Genomic DNA, 25,843 nt, shown 5'->3' with positions numbered 1-25,843 from the left:
TCGATAGGCTGTTGCTCGACCAATATATATATAAAAAAAAAAAAACAGAAATACCTTATTTACATAAGAATTCAGAACGTTTGCTATGAGACTCGAAATTGAGCTCAGGTGCATCCTGTTTCCATTGATTATCCTTGAGATATTTCTGCAACTTGAAAGGAGTCCAACTGTGGTAAATTCAATTGATTGGACATGATTTTGAAAGGCACACATCTGTCTATATAAGGTTTCACAGTTGACAGTGCATGTCTGAGCAAAAACAAGCCATGAGGTCAAGGAATTGTCCGTAGAGATCCAAGACAGGATTTTGTCGAGGCACAGATCTGGGGAAGGGTACTAAAACATTTCTGCAGCATTGAAGGTCCCCAAGAACACAGTGGCCTCCATCATTCTTAAATGGAAAAAGATTGGAACCACAAAGACTCTTCCTAGAGCTGGCCGCCCTACCAAACTGAGCAATCGGGGGAGAAGGGCCTTGTTCAGGAAGGTGATCAAGAACCCGATGGTCACTCTGACAGAGCTCCAGAGTTCCTCTGTGGAGATGGAAGAACCTTCCATCAGGACAACCCTCTCTGCAACTCTCCACCAATCAGGTCTTTATGGTAGAGTGGGCAGACGGAAGCCACTAATCAGTAAAAGGCACATGACAGCCCACTTGGAGTTTGCCAAAAGGCACCTAAAGTGTCTCAGACAATGAGAACAAGATTCTCTGATCTGATAAAACCAAGATTGAACTCTTTGGCCTGAATGCCAATTGTCACGTCTGGAAGAAAACCTGGCACCCTCCCTACGGTGAGGCATGGTGGGGGCAGCATCATGCTGTGGGGATGTTTTTCAGCAGCAGGGACTGAGAGACTAGTCAGGATTGAGGGAAAGGTGAATGGAGCACTCAGGACCTCAGACTGGGGGCGAAGGTTCCCCTTCCAACAGGACAACGACCCTAAGCACACAGACAAGACAACGCAGGAGTGGCTTCGAGACAAGTCTCTGAATGTCCTTGAGTGGCCTGGACTTGAACCCGATCGAACATCTCTGGAGAAACCTGAAAATAGCCAACCTGACAGAGGATCTGCAGAGAAGAATGGGAGAAACTCCCCAAATGTGCCAAGCTTGTAGCGTAATACCCAGGAAGACTCGAGGCTGTAATCACTGCCAAAGGTGTTTCAACAAAGTACTGAATAAAGCATCTGGATATTTAAGTAAATGTGATATTTCAGTAGATTTTTTAATACATTTGCAAACATTTCTTAAAACATGTTTTTGCTTTGTCATTATGGGGTATTATGTGTAGATTGAGAAAGGGATAGAGAGACGTTTTATTTTAGTCGGACACAGCCCTAGGAGAAACACACACTGAACCCAACAACAAAGGTTGGAAGACAAATGTCCTCTTCCTCGATGGAGCTGCCAGAGTGTGTGGATAACATAGTGAGTGTGCGCGCGCTTGTGTACTCACTAGACCAGGTCATTCTCTCATCTCTCAAACCAGTCAGCATAAAAACTACCGTGACACATCGTGAATGGTTTGGCTGTGTGTTTGAAGGTTGAAGGGCTCGATCAGGGCGTACAACATTGTATACTTCTCTCTTCTGAAAGATTGACCTTAACTCCATTGTTAGGTTATAGAGTAGTCCTCTCTCTCATCCTCTCTCCCTCTCGCTGGGAAGGTTGAGGGGTAGATGAGGGCACCGTAGCTCTTTTGAAAGGATTATTGCCTCCTTCCTTTCATCGCGAGGTGACTATAAGGTTATTTGCCCGTGTGTGTGTGTGTGTGTGTGTGTGCGTGCTTGCTTGCACCGCCGAGTGAGAGTCTGATTATGTCTGTGAAGTGGTTCCCACCTCCTGTGAGTCGAACTCGGTGACTGTGTGAACTCTCTGTCTGACTGTGTTAGTCTGTGTGTGTGTTTTCTGACTTGTGTGTGTTTGTACCGTATGACCTTAGGGCTGGGAATTGCCAGGGACCTCACGGTACGATATTATCGCGATACTTAGGTGCTGATACGATGTGTATTGTGGTTCTATGTGTGTCACGACTCTATGTACTGTGATTTTATTGTGATCGGGTTTTCCAAACATATTGCTCACTGCTGCTGAGGAACGAGAGAGCCATGCGAAAATGAGTTTTGGAGATAAGTGTTAACATGTCAGCACACCATTTCAAACATTTGAAAACGATCTGGAGTTTTGGCGCAGGTACAGGCGATTTAGGGCTAGCTAACGTTAACTACCTATCAATTTTTTTTTTACTAATAGATACTTGGAGTCAGAGTATCAATATAAAATTGCCAAAAATAAAATTGCGACACTCTACTGTATGGATTTTTCCCCCTCATCCCTATCTGACGTGTGTGCTCTCTCCATCTCCTCCTGCAGGTTAATCTGTGCTCCATGTGCTGGGCTGTGTCCTAAGGTGTGTATGGGCCAGAAGATGGTGGACTCTGTGACAGCAGCACAGGCTCTGAGAGGATGCACCGTGCTCAACGGCAGCATGGAAATCAACCTCAGAGGAGGAAGTGAGCCCTTGTCTAATTTACTACAGTGTGTGTGTGTGTCATATCACCCCTGCTTGTAACCAAAGTTCCTTCTGAGTTAATAAGGGTTTGATTGTGTGGTGTGTAGATAACATAGCAGCAGAGCTGGAGGCTAACCTTGGTCAGTTGGAGGAAATAACAGGGTATCTGACTGTCCGGCGCTCCTACGCCCTCGTCTCTCTCTCCTTCCTCCGCAAACTACAGGTCATCAGAGGGGACACGCTGATAGACGGGTAAGTTGGCTTTCCTTCTCGTCCTCTTCCTCCTCCGACTTTCTTCTTCCAAGCCCCGCAGTTCGCTTCTTTCTCTTTCTGCTCCTCTTACTCCTCCTCCTCCTCTCATATTCTAAACTATATCTGTCAATAATACTTAAAATACACTTAAAAATGCATCAGTATAATGTGTCTGTCAGGGTTGGGGACAATTCCAGTCAATTCAGAAAGCACACAGGAATTCCAATTATATTGAATGAATTGGAATTTGGTTGACTTTCTGAATTGACTTGAATTGAAATGGAATTGACCCCAACCCTGGTGTCCGTGTCTCCCCCAGGGGCTACTCGTTCTACGCGTTAGACAACCAGAACCTGCGTCAGCTGTGGGACTGGAACAAACACAACCTGACCATCCTCCAGGGGCGCATGTTCTTTCAACTCAACATTAAGCTCTGCATGTCAGAGATCCGCAAGATGGAGGAGGTGACGGGCACCAAAGACAGACAGCACAAGAACGACATCGTATCCAAGACCAATGGAGACCAGGCCTCCTGTAAGGACCGTACGGTCTTGAGTACACACACGCTTGAACGGCAACACACAAATTTGCAGACATGAACACACTTTATATATATCTTTTTTTTTTTTTTTTTTACATTTGAGTCATTTAGCAGACGTTCTTATCCAGATCAACTTACAGGAGCAGTTAGGGTTAAGTCTTGCTCAAGGGCACATCGGCAGATTTTCGCCTAGTCTGCTCGGGGATTCGAACCAGCGACCTTTTTGATCACTGGCCCAACGCTCTAGCTGCTAGGCTACCTGCCGCCCCAAACACATGCTTGTGCACACACGTACGTACGTCTGTGGTGTGTCACAGACCTAGGACAGTGTAATACTGACCATATCCTGTGATAGTAACCGTGTGTGTGTGTGTGACTCTCTCAGGTGAGAACCAGGAGTTACGGTTCACTCAGGTGCGTGCCACACACGATAAGATCGTGATCAGGTGGGAACCGTTCTGGCCTCCTGACTTCAGAGACCTGCTGGGCTTCATGCTCTTCTACAAGGAAGCGTAAGTACACACGTTTGTGTGTGTGTGTGTGTGTGTTGGACATGACTGTGCCATCTGAAATAATTTTTCAGAAGGGCAGCTGGAGTCCAAAGCAGTCTGTTTGGGAATGAGCAGTTTCCAGAGAAGTGGGGTTTTAATTGTATCAGTACACTATGGGCCACAAACAGTCGTCCCTAGGGACGTAATAGCATTTAACCACTTCCTTTCTGAAGAACTTTGTGAAATATTCAATGTAGTCAGGAGCCTAGTACAATTCCTCCTCTCTAAGGGCCATTTTAGAGCCGTATGTGTGTCTCCTTATTTCTTATCTATGCTGTTCTGTGTCTCTCCCCTCTCCCAGGCCCTACCGCAACGTGACAGAGTTTGACGGACAGGACGCGTGTGGTTCTAACTGGGTAATAGTTGACCTGGATCCTCCAGCCCGGGCTACAGAGGGAAACCCACAGGTGGAGCCAGGTAACGTTTCATTCTCTTCTGTCTTGCAACTGTATTGGAAAGGATAGCTGCCTGTACACTGTCAACATCTAGGGGGAAATCCAAAAGGCAGGTTTGGATGCAGAAAGACGATGTTTATTAAGACATGATGCCCCAAAATGTGAATCAAGTGCATGAATAAAAGTGGACAAAACAATCGTTTCGGGTTGATTAAAGGTAGACTCAGCAATATGACGTCGCTCCAGAAAGTAAAGAGTATCAGTGGGTCAATTTCCACAACAGCTAAGAGGCTCAACTTCTCCTATGTTTTGGTGCCCTGGCTACCATGCTGTACCAGCATGAACTCTTGCACGTGCGAAGATACTGTGTGGGACTGTGTGAGAGCGAAGTCTTGCATTTCGCTAATCTCAATATATGCGGTGCTGCTCGTGGCGACATCATTTCGCCGAGTCTACCTTTAATCCATCATGAGTGTCACCTGTCTGTCAATCCGTCTAACAACTATACAGAATGGACGGACGGTTCAATTATTTTAGCTGCTTAGCCGTTCATATTTGACAACTTTCAGCATACAGTACATACTGGTCACTGTAGTAGCAAGGAAGGAACAACCAGTGTTCCACTCAATAGGGTCCGTGCTGCAACATGTACCAATACTATTGTTCCTTCCAGGTACCCTGATCTTGTCTTTGAAGCCCTGGACGCAGTACGCCATCATGGTCAAGACCCAGCTCTCTGCCTCTGATGAACACCAGGTCCTCGGGGCCAAGAGCAAGATCATCTACGTCAGGACCAACGCCACCAGTAAGAGCCCTTATTGAGATATTGGCTACCTCTCAAATGGCACCCTATTTCCTATATAGTGCACTACTTCTGACCATTATGGACCCTGGTCGAAAGTAGTACACCATATAAGGAATTTGGTGAAATTTGTGACGCAACCATACAGTTCTTTATTCAATTCTGTGAGTAAGACTCCTCATTCTCTCTGGTGATCTCAAGCCCTCATTCCCCTCCCCCAACCCCTTAATCAGAACAACAGGTGAGTGGACTATCCAATATATGAATTAGCTAGCAGGTTCTCCAGAGGCAAAGGTGGGATTTGACCGCCCCTGGTTAGGATAAGTAGTTTAAGGGCTACAGTAGCTGGTAGATTGGCTGTTGTCCTCTGCCTCACCTCGACTGCTAGCTGAGGTGTGTCATAATGGCACGAGAACAAGGAAGAGGAAGGAAATGATGATGAGACAGGAGTGCTACCTGTACCTCCCAGTCTCATTGTGTCTCTGCTTTGTGCCCTCTATGTCTGTAGTCACACAAGCTGAGGTCATGAATCCTATGTCACCCTGTGTGTGTGTGTGTCTGTTTGTGTTTGTGTGATTGTCACCCTGCGTGCATTTAGATCTCCCTGTGTGTGTCACTGTGTGTGTCACTGTGTGTGTCTCCAGAGGACAGGCTGGGGTTTAGGGTTGAAGTTAGTCTGACTGGCTTCCTTTGTACTTGTTGTGCGTTGTCTCCTTCCTTCCTGATAAACCACATTACAGTGCAGCCGCGTGGCATGCCGCCTCTGCGCACCACACGGGCTGGTGTGAGGCCACAGTTGGCACACAACCATCGGAGGCGTGCAGGCATGTCAAAGGTGTTCTAGGTGCAGTTTTAACCGTGTTCTACTGTAATTACAGTTTCACCGTTCTCGTCTCTAGCCTGGTCCCCGATCTGTTTCCGCTTTATTGCCAAGTCCTTGTCACTCATTGTCACGCTATGTTTGGCTGGCATCCAGGCTACCTCTGTCTCTCTGTCTATGTGGCGGTTGAACCCGAACCTGGGTTCACCCCGTCTTGTGTCGTGACTCCATCAACCCCACATACCTCCAGGAGAAGCTTTCATTGAACATGATCTTTGTTCTCTGAAATCATAGCGGCTGGCACAGCACCATCGACAAGCTGGCTGGAGGGCGGCGTGCATTCTCCAGGGTGTTCTCGTTTTTCTAGTTTCACCCACCTCGCCTGTCAGGCACCTGTCCCGTGTCACGACTCCGTCGCCCCCACAAACGCTCACACACACATGCCTCGAGAGGAGAATCTCTCATTAGACTTCATGTTCATTGTTCTCGAACAGAGTCTGACAATGTGGTCTGACCTGTACCCTGTAGGTGTCATCATCATCACTCACAGACCGAATGTAATCACACACCGGTACAGACAGTGATGCCTGGTACTCTCTGTCCTGTCTGCCAGTCAGTCACTCACCCTGGGGGGGGTTTTACCCCTCCCCCTTCCACTGCTGATACATACATTGTAGTTATTTAGAAAGAAGCATATCGAACACTGTGAACCTTTTGCTCGTTATCGTATTGTTATTTGACTAAATAAAGGGGAGTTCATGTCCGGGCATTGACTTACGCAGGACTGCTGGTGCTCATTTCTCCCCGGTAGTTAGTTGATTGGTTATTTGGCCCGAGAGTACACTCACAGTCTAGAATGATTCAATGGTTAGCAAGGAAGAATGGATACATAGCAACAGTGTACAGACCTCAAGGCCACGATTTGAATAACCCTGCACTAACAGAATTGAGTTGGTTTATATCATAGACCAGGGATATTAAAATCTGATTCTGGACCTTTTTTACCTGATAGTTAATTGCACTCACCCGATGTGCCAAGTTTGAGTCCGTCTCAGATTCAAAGGCAGGTATGAAAACCAGTACTGGGACTGGACGTCAGGTCCAGATTTAGAATTTCTCTGTCATAGACATTAGTAACCCGTATATGGTATGTATCTGTGTTCTCCCCCAGAACCGTCCGTGCCCCTGGACCCCATCTCATCATCTAACTCGTCCTCTCAGATCATCCTGAAGTGGAAGCCCCCAACGGACCCCAACGGGAACATCACTCACTACCTGGTGTACTGTCAGCAGCAGTCTGAGGCCAGCGAGCTCTACAAGTTTGACTACTGTCAGAAAGGTGTGTTTTAGAGAGACTATTCTATTCTACAAATGTAACTTCAGTCAGAAAGGCGGTTCATAGGCATCATATATACTGAACAAAAATATAAAACGCAACATGCAACAATTTCATTGATTTTGCTGAGTTACAATTCATATGAGAAAATTAGTCAATTGAAATAAATTCATTAGGCCCTAATCTATGGATTTCACATGACTGGTAATACAGTTTACAATTGCGCCAGCAGCATACCACCCTGCATACCACTGCTGGCTTGCTTCTGAAGCTAAGCAGGGTTGGTCCTGGTCAGGCCCTGGATGGGAGACCAGATGCTGCTGGAAGTGGTGTTGGAGGGCCAGTAGGAGGCACTCTTTCCTCTGGTCTAAAAAAAAATATCCCAATGCCCCAGGGCAGTGATTGGGGACACTGCCCTGTGTAGGGTGCCGTATTTCGGATGGGACGTTAAACGGGTGTCCTGACTCTCTGAGGTCATTAAAGATCCCATGGCACTTATCGTAAGAGTAGGGGTGTTAACCCCGGTGTCCTGGCTAAATTCCCAATCTGGCCCTCAAACCATCATGGTCACCTAATAATCCCCAGTTTACAATTGGCTCATTCATCCCCCTCCTCTCCCCTGTAACTATTCCCCAGGTCGTTGCTGCAAATGAGAATGTGTTCTCAGTCAACTTACCTGGTAAAATAACGGTAAAATAAAATAAAAATAAAATAAATATGCATCTGTTGGTCACAGATACCTGTAAAATGGGGCAATGGGCCTCAGGATCTCGTCACGGTATCGATAAAATGCCATTGTGTTCGTTGTCCGTAGCTTATGCCTGCCCAAACCATAACCCCACCGTCACCATGGGCCACTCTGTTCACAACGTTGACATCAGCAAACCGCTCGCCCACACAACGCCATACACGTGGTCTCCGGTTGTGAGACCGGTTGAACGTACCACATTCTCTAAAACGACGTTGGAGGTGGCTTATGGTAGAGAAATGAACTTTTTATTCTCTGGCAACAGCTCTGGTGGACATTCCTGCGGTCAGCATGCCAATTGCGCGCTCTCTCAAAACGCATGACATCTCTGGCATTGTGTTCTGTGGCAAAACTGCACATTTTTGCGGCCGTTTATTGTGCACCTGTGTAATGGTCATGCTGTTTAATACGCCGCACCTGTCAGGTGGATGGATTATCTTGGCAAAGGAGAACTGCTCACCAACAGGGATGTAAACACATTTGTGCACCCCTAAAAAATGTGTGCGTACGGAACATTTCTGGGATCTTTTATTTCAGCTCATGAAACATGGGACCAACACTATACATGTTGTGTTTATATTTTTGTTCCGTATATTTATGCGACTATCATTAGTTTGACAACTTCCAGAAAGGTGAGTGTGAGTGTCTTCTTCGGTGGAATATTCTACTCTATTGGATTACTGCCAGAAAGGCAGCGGCTAAATAGCCGATAACAGATTAATTATAAGCCGGCGACTTTTTCCACATCATAAATGAACTAGGTTTCTTTTAGTTTAAAACGTTCAAATCGCAAGTCAGAAGAGTCTGTATAGGCTTCTCCCGAACGATATGCATAATCTAGTGATCAATTGGTAGGACAGGTGCCTGTCAGTCACAAAGTGAGCGATGACAGGGAAACCGCTGGTTTGTCAGTCTGCTGTCTGTCCCGTCTCTCGATACCTGTGTTTATTATTGTACACCGTGGTTGGCTGCGGTCAAATGTATTTTCATGGAGGAGGGAGACCATGATGTTTCTTCATTGTCTCCTGTGAGTGAATTTACACTTGCCATGTAATGTAAGTGGTAACGATGAGTTGAAATCCACTTAATTATTGTTATAATGCCCATGGTGTAGCATCGGAACAAGTAAACCAAAGAGCTTGTTTGTATTTTCCTAAGATTCGAAACCCGTGAAGACTTGTCAGTGACTGCTAACGTGACTCGTCAGTGTAGCCTAGTGATGAGTTGTTCTGTTTGATCGGATTTGTTAAGGGCACGGAACCAGATCGCATCGGTTTGAGGGACGTTCACTTGGCCCCCTAATTTGCGTAATGGTAGGCTACTACTGCTTTTTGACGATTATCTGCAGATAAATTATGAAAACATTCAATGAGTATGTTGAACACTCACTGCAGGAACAATTGGTAGTGGAGAGAACCTCATTCTGGTCCGAAATAGCATTAAAGAAAACGGATTGAAGGTTATAAAAGCTAATGTCACGATACATGATTTGACTACTGATTTGATTAAAACGTTGACATCGAGGTAGTCGACTACTGCTTTCTGTGTATTAGAGCTCATGTTTAACACCTGCTTCATCCTTCAGTCATACCTGCAGGTCTATTTTTTTTATTTTATAAAAAAATATATACATATTTACCCCCCCTTTTTTTCCCCTACACAATTTTGTGGTATCCAATTGGTAGTAGTTACAGTCTCGTCTCATCACTGCAACTACCGTACGGACTCGGGAGAGGCGAGGGTCGAGAGCCATGCGTCCTCCGAAACACAACCCAACCAAAAAGGCGACCCGGCTGCAATTTCCCCGCGACCCCGACTTTGAATACCACTGGCCTACAATTTCCAAAACAACTAACACGCTGAATTCATACATTTTCAGTCATTTTGATTGTTAAGTCTGGTCTTTTTTCTCTCAATAATACACCTCATTTTACCAATCTGGGAGGTAAAGTCGTTAAAGTATTCAATGATTTAGTTGTGTATTTCGAATAGAATCAAGGCATTAGAATGTAGTAGAGACCACCAAAATAGAACTCGTTCTACGAAAGAAATCCACCGCAGTCCGGAACAACCTGGCTGGCTACGTTTTCTATGTGCTACCCCATGTACTTGGAAAACACCGCTGAAAGGTCAGGGTGTGAGAGACTGTGAAGTTCTGTGATTGAGGTGGATGGAATGGTTCTTTACCTGATTTGGCCTTCTAACAAGTGGTAGCCACTCACTCTGTAGCACACACACATGTTCTACTTTAACTTCTTCTTTTCCTCCTCTACTCCCACTCACTCGCCCAAGCAGTCAGGAGTCTAGACAACACTAGTCTGTAGGGGAATCATGTCAGAGTAGGTGTATATCAACCAGCAAAGATATTGCTGACAATTAATGACAGGCTCCCCCGGCTCTGTGTGCCTGTCTCTGTCTCTATCTTTGTCTGTCTCTGACTCTGTGTCTCCTCCTGTCTCCATCTTTGTATGTCTATTTCTCTCTCTGCCTCTGTCTCTGTCCATCTTTGCCTCTGACTCTCTCTCCATGCCTCCCTCCAGGTATGAAGCTGCCGTCGCGGGTGCCCACCCAAGTGGACAGTGATGAGGAGGCCAAGTGGAACCAGACTGAGGACGAGGGGCAGGGTGGCCGCTGCTGTGCCTGTCCCAAAACAGACAAACAGCTGAAGAAGGAGGCCGAGGACTCAGAGTACCGTAAGACCTTCGAGAACTACATCCACAACGAGGTCTTCGAGCCCAAGTACGTATGACATCTACCTCAGTCAGTCAGTCAATCAATCAAGGACAAATGTCTCTATTTCTCCTTCTACCGCACCTGCTGTCTTGATCTGAATGCTCGGCTATGAAAAGCCAACTGACATTTACTCCTGAGGTGCTGACCTGTTGCACCCTCTGTAACTACTGTGATTATTATTTGACCCTGCTGGTCATCTATGAACGTTTGAACATCTTGAAGAACGATCTGGCTTTAATAGCCATATACTCTTCTAATCTCCACCCGGCACAGCCAGAAGAGGACTGGGCACCCTCGGTGCCTGGTTCCTCTCTAGGTTTCTTCCTAGGTTCCTGCCTTTCTAGTTTTTCCTAGCCACCGTGCTTCTATATCTGCATTGCTTGCTCTTCTGGGTTTTAGGCTGGGTATCTGTATATGCCCTTTGTGACAACTGCTGATGTAAAAAGGGCTTTATATAATCCATTTGATTGATATCGATTGATTGATAAATCAATCAGTCAAAGTCTTCATTGTATGAATTAGAATTGGTTAATTGTGTAATCAGGGTACAAAAGAACCAGCATACATAGCATAACACACCATGTACACACACTAGAGGTCAACCGAGCGGCATGGCCGATAAATTAGGGCCGACTTCAAGTTTTCATAACAATCAGTAATCTGCCTTTTTGGATGTCGATTATGGCCAATTACATTGCACTACACGAGTCGACTGCGTGGCAGGCTGACTACCTGTTATGCGAGTGCAGCAAGGAGCCAATGTAAGTTGCTAGCTACCATTAAACTTATCTTATCAAAAACAATCTATCCTCACATAATCACTAGTTAACTACACATGGTTGATGATATTAGTAGGTTAACTAGCTTGTTCTGCGTTGATTATAATCAATGCGGTGCCTGTTAATTTATCATCGAATCACAGCCTACTTCAACTTCGCCAAACTGGTGATGATATAACAGAAGTGCATTGCCGAAAAAGCACAATCTTTGCACAAATGTACCTAACCATAAACATCAATGCCTTTGTTAAAATCAATACACATTAGTATATATTTTTTAAACCTGCATATTTAGTTAAAAGAAATTCATGTTAGCATGCAATATTAACTAGGGAAATTGTGTCACTTCTCTTGCATTCAGTGCAAGCAGAGTCAGGGTATACGCAACAGTTTGGGCCGCCTGGCTCATTGCGAACTCTGAACTAATTTGCCAGAATTTTACAGAATTCTGACATAACATTGAAGGTTGTGCAATGTAACAGCAATATGTAGACTTAGGGTTGCCACCTGTTCGATAAAATACGGAACGGTTCCGTATTTCACTGAAAGAATAAATGTTTTGTTTTCGAAATGATAGTTTCCGGATTTGACCATATTAATGACCTAAGGCTCGTATTTCTGTGTTTATTATATTATAATTAAGTCTATGATTTGACATTTGATAGAGCAGTCTCGTAAGCATTCATTCAAACTTTCCTGCGTTTGCCAGCAGCTCTTAACCATGCTTGAAGAACAGCTCTGTTTATGACTTCAAGCCTATCAACTCCCGAGACTAGGCTGGCAATACTAAAGTGCCTATTAGAACATCCAATAGTCAAAGGTATATGAAATACAAATGGTATAGAGAGAAATAGTCGACGCGTTATAATTCCTATAATAACTACAAACTAAAACTTCTTAACTGGGAATATTGAACCACCAGCTTTCATATGTTCTGAGCAAGGAACTTAAACGTTAGCTTTTTTACATGGCACATATTGTGCTTTTACTTTCTTCTCCAACACTGTGTTTTTGCATTGTTTAAACCAAATTGAGCATGTTTCATTATTTATTTGAGACTAAATAGATTTTATATATTTATTATATTAAGTTAAAATAAAAGTGCTCATTATTCATTCAATATTGTTGTAATTGTCGTTATTACAAATATATATATAAAAATCGTCCGATTTAATCGATAGCGGCCATTTTTGGTCCTCCAATAATCGGTATCGGCGTTGAAAATTCATAATCGGTCGACCTCTAACACACACATTCACAATGTGTTTAAGGTAAGCTGTCGTCATTCATCATTTGTACTGCCATCCCTTCCTCTTGTCAGACAAGCTGAGCGATCTTTACCTGCATTCTGTTTCCCCAGCAACACACATCATCCAACTCAGGGCTCGGTTGCGTCCCAATAATCTCTCCTTTCTCCCGAAGTGTTCATGGATTTGAAATGAAATGACTGACATGAAAACTCTTTCTAGCCCATGTCTACACCGGGGGGGCATGCTTTGAAATGTATGGGGAGTAGTGAACGAGTGCACACTTCAGGAGGAAGGAGAGACTGTCGGGACGCAACATTTTTTTTCTCTCCTTCAAGGCTAATTGAATTTCGTTTGGTGCCTTATGAATAGGACTCAGCAATCTACCCAGTAGCAATAGTCTCAACATAATGGTGTGATCTATTTAGCAAATAGTTGTTATAATAAAATAAATGATTGATTTGATTAATGAATTGATTATCCCTCATTCCCTCCAAGACCAAGACAGCGCCGCTCCACCATGGGCGTAGCCAATCAGACGCAGCCGTCATTCGCCACGATGCCCACCACCCTGTCCGAAGGTTTCATCACCCGCGGCCCAGACAGTGACGATGGAAAGGGTGTGGAGAGCACTAAAATCCAGCTGACAGTGTTTGCCAAGGAGTCTACGGTCATCTCCGGCCTCCGACACTTTACCTCGTACCAGATCGATGTGCTGGCCTGCAACCACCCCACAGACCCCTCACGCTGCAGTATGGCAGCCTTCGTCTCAGCTCGCACCATGCCTGAGGGTGAGGCTATCTACATACTAGTACACTACACATACACGCACACCCACTACTTAAAGCAATACTTTGGTAATGAGGCCTTCTATCTACTTTACCACAGTTAGATGAACTCATGGATACCATTTTGATGTCTCTGTGTCCAGTATGAAGAAAGTTGGACGTAGTTTCGCAAGCCAACGCTAACTAGCGTTAGAGCAATGACTGGAAGTCCATGGTATCTGCTAGCATAAAAAGTGAATCTGACTCTGGGGAGGTAGAAAAAGGCCCTCATTACCAAAATCCCAAAGTATCCCTTTAAGAAATCACTGTAAGAAGTATTAAACCAAAGTATCCCTTTAAGAAACCACTGTAAGAAGTAATAAACCAAACGTATCCCTTTAAGAAACCACTGTAAGGAGTAATAAACCAAACGTATCCCTTTAAGAAACCACTGTAAGAAGTAATAAGCCAGTTTAACATGATGATTTCTTGTCTACTTTTGCACAGTATTTCTAGACCAATGGTGTTTGTAGCAGTAGGATAGAGTAATGAGGCCATTTTAACACCTTGTGTATCCTGTCTACAGACAAAGCAGATGACATAGTGGGGCCCATCAGCTACGACGTGACTGAGTACACCGTTCATATTAAGTGGCTTGAGCCTAATGCCCCCAACGGCATGATCATCCTGTATGAAGTCAACTATAAGAGACTGGGAGACACAGAGGTGAGAGCTCTCATACATGTCACACAGACACACACGTATGCAAACACACACAGGCACGCAAGCATAAACACACACACAAACAGACAAATACTGAACACCGGATGTGCCCCATAGTCTCATTTAATATAATACATTGAGCAGTACCACAGTCTCGCTGCTCTCATTTAGTGAATAGGACCGGCAATGGAAAAGTAATAATAGCCCGATGTTGCATCAGCGCTGTGTTTTAGTTACCATGGAAACACTGCAAAGGCCATAGTCATCGCTGATGTTGAAAACAACATAATCACTCCGGTGGTTCTCGAATAATAGTTATTGCACAAACATGTTTTTCTCAAATCAGGTCATTAGTGTTATTATTGGCTTTATATGCAATGATTTCAAAACACATCTGATTCACATAGACATTATATTCTGTTTGCTCTGTGTGTTGTTTCCAATCTTAAGTCTATTACGCATGTCCTGTTTTTTCAATCAATACTTCAACAAAAAAATATATATCTTAAGTGGCTTCTCCTGTCCCCTGTAATTCCTCTCCTCTTACAACGCAGATAAATAAATGAAAATATAGTGTGTGTTTGTTCCAGGAGCAGCACCACTGTGTGTCCAGGAAGATGTACCAGCAGTCGGAGGGCTGCAAGCTGAGAGTGGTGCATCCTGGGAATTATACCGTGAGGATCCGAGCCACCTCGCTGGCAGGAAACGGCTCTTGGACTGACCCCACACACTTCTACGTAGAAGACCTGCGTAAGAGACGTACACACACACACCACAGACCGCTTGACCAATCAGTGAATCAATCAAATATAAGTTGTATATGCAGCTTTTACATTAGCAGCACCAGAAACCTGGCCTAAATCTCCTAAACATTAGAGCACACCGAGGCACAGTAAAATTAAGAAAATAATTGTATGTGACCATAACTGACTTTCTCCATGGCGATGTGTTTTTAGGGGTGGATCCATCCAACATGTTGAAGATTATCATTGGTTCAGTCATTTTTATTGTTTTGCTGATACTGATGACAGCGGGGGGATTCGTCATGTTCAAGAAGAAGTACGTATTATGCTTTCTACACGTCTTTCTACAGCCAACCCAACTATCTATGAAAGAATCGGCCTGGTGTGTAGTCTGTTGTTCAAGAATAGGCACGTAGTGTTACAAAGCTTCTCTCCTGACTAGTAGTATTACACCAGTAGTATTTATAGGCTTTTGTTACAGCCCAGCACTAACACATGACTCAACTAATAGTGGTCTAAATTCCCATTTGATTTCATTCAAGTTGGCTGGATGTCCTTTGGGTGGGGGACCGACCATTCTTCAAATCAAATTTTATTTGCCACATGCGCCAAATACAACAAGTGTAGACTTTACCGTGAAATGCTTACTTACAAGCCTTGATACACACTGGAAACGGTTGAGCGAGAGCAGCGTTGCAGTTCTTGAAACACTCAAACCGGTGCACCCTGGCACCTACTACCATACCCCGTTCAAAGACACTTCAATCTTTTGTCTTGCCCATTCATCCTCTGAATGGCACACATACACAATCCATGTCTCAATTGTCTCGAGGTTTAACCTGTCTCCTCCCCTTCATCTACACTGATGGACGTGGATTTAACAAGTGACATCAATAATGGATCATAGCTTTCATCTGGTCAGTCTGTCATGTTTTGTGCACTCAGTGTATAATCATGATATATTATTTACCCCTACCTCCTTGTGTTCCCTCAAGGCAAACCCAGGGCCCCTCTGGACCCCTCTACACATCCTCCAACCCAGAGTACCTCAGTGCTGCTGACAGTAAGGACACATTATAATAATATTCTTTATTCTCAGCTGACCTTTGTGAATACACCTGTTTAAAAGCATAGCTGACTGGATTTTGATGTTCAAACTAGTATACCATGTAAATAGACAACTGACACATACTAGCTGTCACAACATTAGCACTATGGTGGATGTCTATGCGAATCAGAGATGTAGAATGTACAAGACTTAATTGTTGCTGTCTAGTAGTGTCCAGCCATTGACTGTGTGTGTGTTGTGATCTGCAGTGTACGAGCCCGACGACTGGGAGGTGGGCAGAGATAAGATCAACATCCTGCGTGAACTGGGTCAGGGCTCGTTCGGCATGGTCTACGAGGGCATCGCCAAGGACATCGTGAAGGGCGAGCCGGAGACAAGCGTGGCGGTGAAGACGGTCAACGAGTCGGCCAGTCTGAGAGAGAGAATAGAGTTCCTCAACGAGGCCTCCGTCATGAAGGGCTTCACCTGCCACCATGTGGTGAGAGACCTACAGAGGCTATAGAAGGGGATGCCACCTTACGTTTACATTTCTGTCATTTAGCAGCTTGTAATAAGGATCAATCAATCAATCAAATGTATTTGTAAAGCCCTTTTTACATCAGCCGATGTCACAAAGTACTATACAGAAACTCAGCCTAAAACCCCAAACATTAAGCAATGCAGTTGTAGAAGCACGGTGGCTAGGAAAAACTCCCTAGAAAGGCAGAAACCTATAGAGGAACCAGGCTCTGAGGAGTGGCCAGTCCACTTCTGGCTGTGCCGGGTGGAGATTATAACAGTACATGGCCAAGATGTTCAAACGTTCATAGATGACCAGCAGGGTCAAATAATAATAATCACAGTGGTTGTAGAGGGTGCAACAGGTCAGCACCTCAGGAGTAAATGTCAGTTGGCTTTTCATAGCCGAGCATTCAGAGTTAGAGACAGCAGGTGCGGTAGAGAGAGAGAGTCGGTCAGGGACAAGGTAGCACGTCCAGTGAACAAGTCAGGGTTCATAGCCGCAAGCAGAACAGTTGAAACTGGAGCATCAGCACGACCAGGTGGACTGGGGACAGCAGGGAGTCATCAGGCCAGGTAGTCCTGAGGCATGGTCCCAGGGTTCAGGTCCTCTGGGAGGAGAGGGAGAGAGAGAGAATTAGAGGGAGCATACTTAAATTCACACAAGACACTGGATAAGACAGGATAAATACTCCAGACATAACAGACTGACGCTAGCCTCCCGACACAAACTATTGGTGAGGAAGGTGTGACCACCACATACCATGATCATGAATAGGAGAATTGTCTTCAAAAAGTAGGTGTTGGTAGCTGCCACAGTTCAAGAATCAAAGCAAGTAAGGTAAACAAAATATTCCCTCAGGTGCGTCTGATGGGTGTGGTCTCTAAGGGCCAGCCCACTCTTGTTGTCATGGAGCTGATGACACACGGTGATTTGAAGAGCTACCTGCGCTGCCTCCGCCCTGACTCTGAGGTACATACACACACACACTCTACTGCCCCCTTGTGTCTTGTTGGAAACCAGACTAGTCTTGCACTGTCTCTGGCTGGCTGGCTGACTAACTCTGCTGGCCAAAGCGAGACTAAATTGCACCCGATTCCCTATATAGTGCCCTACTTTTGACCTGAGCTCTATAGGCCCTGGTCAAAAGTAGTGCACTATATACGGAATTGGGTGCCATTTGGGATGCAGCCTAGAATTATTGTGACCCTCATTTTTTGTAAATTAGCCCTAGTATTAATAAATGTATTATTGTTTATATTTTACAGAATAACCCTACAGGGCGCCCGCCCCCCACTCTGAAGGAGATGATTCAGATGGCAGCAGAGATAGCAGATGGCATGGCCTACCTCAACGCCAAGAAGTTTGTCCACAGAGACCTGGCTGCTAGGAACTGCATGGTGGCGCAGGACTTCACTGTTAAGATAGGAGGTAGAGTACATATATATACACACGAGCTGGGATGATAAACCGAAAATGATCAACATGATCTTATTTTGCTTATGACAGTCATTTTTTTTGTGATTTTGCTATACAACGTTCCTGTAGATTGTTCTAAAACCATTATGTGGTCAACTGTAATAGCCTATGCATTATGTTTGTTCCTGTTATGAAAGTATCTGCCTGTTTCGCTTTTGGCTGCTGTGTGAGCGAGCCACTCTCATTCCCTCTCCCGACTGCGCACGAAGGAGGGAGAGATGCATTCTGAGAATATGACCGTTGTTCAAAATACAATTGCGGGGAAAATACAGTTTTTAAAGCAGCTCCTGTTGTTCTAGTTACAGAGAGGAGAGTCACAGCTTTCTGTGAGTATATTATTGATATATGTTGAGTTCATGGCACCACTTTACAACCGGAGTAGGGTATTTAGTATGGGTTTTGTTGTGGAGCCCTCCACTTGCGGTGAATAGGCCTACATCAAGTAGCCTAGGCCTAGTGCTGGAAAGTTTTTGTACCACATTACATTTACTAATAGATTAATCAATTAGACTACATGGCTATCCAGCAAAAAAAAAATCATATTTAGAGTTCGCAATCTAGATAAGTGTTTTTTGAGTTCCCACTTTCTCAGGCGGTAAATAATATAGCCTAGGCCACAAAGATGTCGGCAAATTCCTCTCTGAAGCACCCAAAAATAAATATGATAATTCTGGATCCTATTTTGACCGGTTGCACCTAAAAATATAAATCATGCATTCCATGGATATGTTAGATGAAATAGCTTTTTTAAATCATAGGCTACCATCTGTTGTCTTACATGGCACTGGGAGAAATATGTATAAAGCCCTGCCGCTAATGTAAAGTAACTGTCCATTAAAAACAAAATGTACTTTTGTATTTATCGTTATCGAGCAAAATAGTAACATTTTTTGCGTTATGACTTTTTGTTCATATCGCCCAGCTCCAATATATACACACACAAATGGCCGACAGTACTTGACTGTCAAGATAGGAGGTATGGCAACTCACCACCTTACTTTTCAGTTGTACTGTTTCTACGGATCAGTTAAATACACCCTTATTAAGCGTTTAATATGTTAATATAGTTAAAACCAAGTCAAAGAATATCATTTGAATGTTTTTGATCGGGTCCTAACAGATCTGTGGGTTGTGTTCTAATTGTCCCCCACTCCTTCAGACTTTGGCATGACCAGAGACATCTATGAGACGGACTACTACAGGAAGGGAGGGAAGGGTCTGCTTCCTGTCCGCTGGATGGCTCCTGAGTCTCTGAAGGATGGCGTGTTCACTGCAAACTCAGACTGCTGGTGAGGACACGTGACTGTGTTTGTCTGTCTTTCTCTGTGTGAATGCTTGCCGACTGTCGAATGCAGGGATTGTCAACTGCAGTCCTCACGGGCCGAAGCGGTGTCCCTGTTTTTCACCATTCAAATGTTATTTGTCACATGCTTTGTAAACAACCGGTCGGTTTTTCCCAACATATCACGACTCAGGATATGACCAGATGCAGACACAGGAGGAGGATAGTACAGTTCTCACAATATTTATTATACAAGGGGACAGGCCAGGGCAGGTCGAGGGCAGGCAGAGGTCAGTAATCCAGGGTAAGTCAGAGGTACAGAACGGCAGGCAGGCTCAGGGCAGGCAGAATGGTCCGAAATCCAGGGCAGCAATAAACAGGTACAGAACATCAGGCAGGCTCAGGGCAGGCAGAATGGTCAGAACCGGAGAAACTAGAAAACAGAAACTAGCAAGACTGGAAAATGGGAAACCACGCTGGTAAGACTTGACAAGACAAACTGGTAACAGACAAACAGAAAACACTGGTATAAAAAAACAGGAGATAATGGGGACAAATGGGAGACACCTGGTGGGGGGTAGAGACAAGCAAAAGACAGGTGAAAAAGATCAGGGTGTGACACAACAATGCAGAGAGGGAAATGTATATACAGTACCAGTCAAATGTTTGAACATACTCATTCAAGGGTTTTTATTTATTTTTACTATTTTCTACATTGTAGAATAATAGTGAATGCATCATAACTATGAAATAACACATATGTAGTAACCAAAAAAGTGTTAAACAAATATAAATATATTTTATATTCTTCAAAGTAGCTTTGCCCTTTGCCTTGATGACAGTTTTGCACACTGTCGGCATTCTCTCAACCAGCTTCATGAGGTAGTCACCTGGAATGCATTTCAATTAACAGGTGTGCCTTGTTAAAAGTTAATTTGTGTAATTTCTTTCCTTCTTAATGCGTTTGAGACAATCAGTTGTGTAGTGACCCAGACAATATTATTGGCACCTTCTAGAAGGGGTGGTATACAGAAGATAGTCCTATTTGATTAAAGACCAAGTCCATATTATGGCAAGAACAGCTCAAATAAGAAAAGATAAACGACAGTCCATCATTAGTCAATCCGGAAAATTTCAAGAACTTTGAAAGTTTCTTCAAGTGCAGTTGCGAAAACCATCAGGTGCTATGATGAAACTGGCTCTCATGAAGACCGCCACAGAAATGGAAGACCCAGAGTTACCTCTGCAGCAGAGGATAAGTTTGAGTTACCAGCCTCAGAGTAAGTAACAGACACATCTCAACATCAACTGTTCAGAGGAGACTCCGTGAATCAGGCCTTTATGGTCAAATTGCTGCAAAGAAACAACTACAAGGACACCAATAAGGACACCAATAAGTAGAGACTTTCTTGGGCTAAGAAACACGAGCAAAAGACATTAGACCAGTAGAACTCTGTCTTTTGGTTTGATGAGTCCAAATTTAAGATTTTTGGTTCCAACTGCTGTGTCTTTGTGAGGCGCAGAGTAGGTGAACGGATTATCTCTGCATGTGTGGTTCTCACCGCGAAGCATGGAGGAGGAGGATGTGTGATAGTGTGGGAGTGCTGACATTGTCTGTGATTTATTTAGAATTCAAGGCACACTTAACCAGCATGGCCAACACAGCATTCTGCAGCGATACGCCATGCCATCTGTTTTGCGCTTAGTGAGACTCATTTGTTTTTCAACATGACAATGACCCAACACACCTCCAGGCTGTGTAAAGGCTATTTGACCAAGAAGGAGAGTGATGGAGAGCTGCATCAGATGACCTTGCCTCCACAATCACCTGACCTCAACCCAATTGAGATGGTTTGGCATGAGTTGGACCGCAGAGTGAAGGAAAAGCAGCCAGCAAGTGCTCAACATATGTGGGAATTCCTTCAAGACTGTTGGAAAATCCAGGTGAAGCTGGTTGAGAGAATGCCAAGATTGTGCAAAGCTGTCATCAAGGCAAAGGGTGGCTACTTTGAAGAATCTCAAATATAAAATATATTTTGATTTGTTCAATGCTTTTTTGCTTACTACATGATTCCTTATGTGTCATTTCATAGTCTTGATGTGTTCACTATTATTTTACAATGTAGTAAAAATAAAGAAAAACTCTTGAACGAGTAGGTGTGTCCAAACTTTTGACTGGGACTGTATATTAAAACACGAGGAATAAATACACAATGAGTAACGATAACTTGGCTATATACAATCATGGCCAAATTATTAGCACCCTTGCACTATTCTCGAACAATGCACCATTTCTTCCAGGAAACTGTTGAAATTAAAACATATTTTGGTATCCATATATTTATGTCTTCGGTGTGCAGTTGAACAAAACAAAAAATTCACTAAATCTTAGCTAATTCCACAAAGAATTCCTACAATGGGGTGGTAGGTAGCCTAGTGGTTAGACCGTTGGGCCAGTAACCAAAAGGTTGCTGGATCAAATCCCCGAGCTGTCAAGGTAAAAATCTGTTGTTCTGCCCCCGAGCAAGGCAGTGAACCCACTGTTCCCCGGGCGCCAACGACGTGGATGTCAATTAAGGCAGCCCCCCGCACCTTTCTGATTCAGAGGGGTCGGGTTAAATGCGGAAGAGACATTTCCGTTGTACAACTGACTAGGTATCCCCCTTTCCCCCAAATGAGCCAGACAATATTATTGGCACCTTCTAGAAGCAGGTGATTCTCATTTACTTTGGAATTGAACTCACCTGTGGTGAGTTGAAGGTGCCTGCAGTATAAACATCACATAGTCAACCAGTTTGAATAGAGAAGAGGACTCATTCTCCTGTTTTGTGTCACTGTGTACCACAATGAGCATGGACAAAAGAAAGAAAACAAACACAAGATTGTAGCCAAGCATGGACAATCTCAAGGCTACGAGTCCATCTCCAGAGACCTTGATGTTCCTGTTTTCACCGTACGTAATGTTATCAACAAGTTTAAGGCCCATGCCACTGTAGCCAACCTCACTGGACGTGGCCCCAAGATAATTTGATGGAAGTTTGCGGCGAAGGATTGTTTGAATGGTGGAGAAAGCACCTCGGTCAACTGCCACACAGATTCAAGCTGACCTTCAGACACAAGGTACGACAGTTTCAACTCGCACCATCCGTCGCCAACTCAATGAAAGGGGGTTATATGGTAGGAGACCCAGGAGGACCCCTCTGCTGAGAGAAAGACATAAGAAAGCCTGACTGCAATTTCCCAAAACACACCTAAACATGCCAAAATCCTTCTGGGAGAATGTTCTGTGGACAGATGAGACCAAATTATAGCTTTTTGGTAAAGTACAGAAAACTAAATTAAGCTTTCAAAGAAAAGAACACCCCTACAGTCAAACATGGAGGAGGTTGAGTGATGTTTTGGGGTTGCTTTGCTGTCTCTGGCACTGGGCGCCTTGAACGTGTGCATGGCATCATGAAATCAGAATGATACCAAGGTATTTTGGAGCGCGATGTCGGACCCAGTGTCAGAAAGCTCGGTCTCCGTCGAAGGTCATGGGTCTTCCAGCAGGACCCCAAACACACTTCAAAAAGTCACCCAGGAATGGTTCAAGACAAAACGCTGGACTGTTCTGAAGTGGCCAGCAATGAGTCCAGATCTAAATCTCATTGAAAACGTGGAGAGATCTGAAAACAGCAGTTAGGAGAATGCACCCTTCTAATCTGGGATAACTGCTGCAGCAGTTTGCACAAGAGGAGTAGGCCAAACTGCCAGTACAGTGCAGGAAGCTCATTGATGGTTATAGGAAGCGCTTGATTGCAGTTATTTTGACCAAAGGCTGTGCTACCAAATATTAAGTCTAGGGTGTGAATTATTTTGTCAATGCCATTTCTGATTTAAATGGATATATTAAGTTCTGAATCAAAAACAAAGGTTCTGTAATATTAACAGTGAAATAAATAATTGTGGAGACCAAATACTTTGTTCAATTTCAACTTATTTTTAGTTACTTTAAAAAAGTGCAAGGGTGCCAATATTTTTGTCCACGACTGTATACGGGGTACCGATTCGATATGCAGGGGTACGAGGCAATTTAGGTAAATATGTACATATAGGTAGGGGTTAAGTGACTCTGCAACAGGATAGATAATAAACGGTAGCAGCAGCATATGTAATGAGTCAAAAGAGAGTGCAAAAAGAGTCCATGCAGATAGTCCGGGCAGCTATTTGGTTAACTATTTAGCAGTCGTGAAGGTCCTGCATGGTCAATCCGGAATCTGCATTGGCTGTGCAGCATTTGCGGTGATATGGCCTCTGCAGACATCAGGGCATTCATACTTGCGCTTTACGGAGCAGCGCAGAGCCGTTGAGCATAGTTGTTGTGAGGGAAGGTGTCAAGGAAGTGAGTTTGTGTTTATGCAGGACCTCCCGCCCCACCTACCGTCAACCAATCAGGTCACTGCGGAGCTATACGGAGCCCTCTGCATCGTTACAAAATTTGGGAGGCACACAGCGATGCGGTACAGGTCTCCATTTTGCCTCTGCATGCCTCCATTTTTGGATCAAGCATAAATTGGCTTTTGTGGTTTGGGAGTAAAAGCTGTTCAGGGTTTAAAACGAGTAGAGGCTGGTTGGAGGAGCTAAAGGAGGACGGGCTCATTGTAATGCCCGGAATGGAATAAATTGAACGGTATCAAACATATTAAACATATGGCAATCACATGTTTGACTTTGTTCCCTTAATTCCATTCCAGCCATTACAATGCGCCTATCCTCCTATAGCTCATTCCACCAGCCTCTACTGGTCCTGTTGGTTACAGACTTGGTGCATTAATACCGCTTGCCATGCAGTAGCAGAGAGAACAGTCTATGACTAGGGTAGCTGGAGTCTTTGACAATTTTTAGGGCCTTCCCCTGACATCGCCTGCTAGAAATGTCCTGGATGGCAGAGAGGATCTCAGGGCCCATGACAAATCTTTTCAGCCTCCTGAGGGGGAAGAGGCGTTGTCACACCTTCTTCACAACTGTGTTGGTGTGTGGACCATGTTAATTCCTTAATGAGGTGGACACCAATGAACTTGACACTCTCGACCCGCTCCAGTACAGCCCTGTCGACGTGGATGGGGGGTGCTCGGCCCTCCGTTTCCTGTTGTCCGCAATCAGCTCCTTTGTCTTGCTGATAGAGCTGAGCGATTAACTGAAATGTCGGTTATTTTTCCGTTTTAAACCTGTTAATGATCCCTTCGCGCGCCAATCCCTTTAGCGGGATCGATTTGACAACATCCACTGAAATTGCAGAGCGCCAAATTCAAACTACAGAAATTTCAAGATTCACGAAAATATAAGTGTAATACATCAAAATAAAGCTTAACTTCTTGTTAATCCAGCCGCAGTGTCAGATTTCAAAGAGGCTTTACGGCAAAAGTAGACCATGCGATTATCTGAGGATAGCACCCCGCATACAAACACATGAAAATAATTTTCAGCCAGGCAGGTGGCGACACAAAAGTCAGAAATAACGATATAATAAATGCCTTAAATTTGAAGATCTTCTTCTTTTTGCAATCCCAAATGAATGGTCGTTTTGTTCGATAAATTCCTTCTTTATATCCCCAAAATGTCCTTTATATTTCAGAAATACACCGGTTCCAACTCGCCCAACATGACTACAAAGTATCTAATAAATTACCTGTAAACTTGGTCCAAACATTTCAAACAACGTTACTAATCCAACCTCTGGTATCCTAAAACGTAAATAACCGATAAAATTTAAGACGGGATAAACTGTTAACAATACTGGATAAAAACAACATGAAGCGCCTTCCAGTTCACGCGCACCAAACATTAGGGTCCACCTGGAATACCCACTCCACCTGGAGTGACACTTACAAAGAACAGCCATACTTCTTCATTTCTCAAAAGAAAAACATTGAACAATTTCTAAAGACTGTTTACATCTAGTGGAAGCCATAGGAACTGCAACCAGGTTCCTATTAAATAGCGCTTCCCATAGAAAACCATTGGGTAATACTATGAAATACTATCCTCGGGGTTTCGCCTGCCAAATCAGTTCTGTTATACTCACAGACATTATTTTAACAGTTTTAGAAACTTTAGAGTGTTTTCTATCCAAATCTACCAATTATATGCATATCCTACCTTCTGGGCCTGAGTAACAGGCAGTTTACTTTGGGCACACTTTTAATCCGGACGTGAAAATACTTCCCCCTATCCCTAAGAAGTTTTAAACAACTAATTGACTGACATCTGTTCAATTATTTGAATTCCATTTTGTTCATTTTTTCCCAGGACCGAGTTTGGGAAACCCTGATCTACAGTGGCTTGCGAAAGTATTCACCCCCTTGGCATTTTTCCCCCCCCCAAAAAAGGGAAACAAACAAGAAATAAGACAAATAAAACAGAACTTGAGCGTGCGTGCATAACTATCCCCCACCAATACTTAGAGCCACCTTTTGAAGCAATTACAGCTGCAAGTCTCTTGGGGTATGTCTCTATAAGCATGGCACATCTAGCCACTGGGATTTTTGCCCATTTTTCAAGACAAAACTGCTCCAGCTCCTACAAG

The 25,843-nt window shown here is 44.1% G+C and overlaps 1 protein-coding gene across 1 annotated transcript in view; it reads left to right on the top strand.

Annotated features, from left to right (window-relative positions):
- LOC129824478 (insulin receptor-like) overlaps window positions 1-25,843 on the top strand; it is a 90,285-nt gene that overhangs the window by 59,139 nt on the left and 5,303 nt on the right. The window contains exons 5-21 of the mRNA XM_055884181.1: window positions 2,374-2,513; window positions 2,620-2,764; window positions 3,084-3,298; window positions 3,691-3,817; window positions 4,158-4,273; window positions 4,925-5,056; window positions 7,045-7,212; window positions 10,498-10,696; window positions 13,215-13,507; window positions 14,070-14,209; window positions 14,797-14,956; window positions 15,163-15,265; window positions 15,945-16,012; window positions 16,267-16,496; window positions 17,379-17,489; window positions 17,786-17,948; window positions 19,156-19,285. Coding sequence (XP_055740156.1) covers window positions 2,374-2,513; window positions 2,620-2,764; window positions 3,084-3,298; window positions 3,691-3,817; window positions 4,158-4,273; window positions 4,925-5,056; window positions 7,045-7,212; window positions 10,498-10,696; window positions 13,215-13,507; window positions 14,070-14,209; window positions 14,797-14,956; window positions 15,163-15,265; window positions 15,945-16,012; window positions 16,267-16,496; window positions 17,379-17,489; window positions 17,786-17,948; window positions 19,156-19,285 — 2,640 coding nt within the window. The remainder of the gene's footprint in view (window positions 1-2,373; window positions 2,514-2,619; window positions 2,765-3,083; window positions 3,299-3,690; window positions 3,818-4,157; window positions 4,274-4,924; window positions 5,057-7,044; window positions 7,213-10,497; window positions 10,697-13,214; window positions 13,508-14,069; window positions 14,210-14,796; window positions 14,957-15,162; window positions 15,266-15,944; window positions 16,013-16,266; window positions 16,497-17,378; window positions 17,490-17,785; window positions 17,949-19,155; window positions 19,286-25,843) is intronic.

Source organism: Salvelinus fontinalis, chromosome 26, assembly GCF_029448725.1.
Source record: "Salvelinus fontinalis isolate EN_2023a chromosome 26, ASM2944872v1, whole genome shotgun sequence".
NCBI classification, from domain to species: Eukaryota; Metazoa; Chordata; class Actinopteri; order Salmoniformes; family Salmonidae; genus Salvelinus; species Salvelinus fontinalis.
Note: the sequence above shows the minus strand (reverse complement) of the source record. Positions and strands in the feature narration are given on the sequence as shown.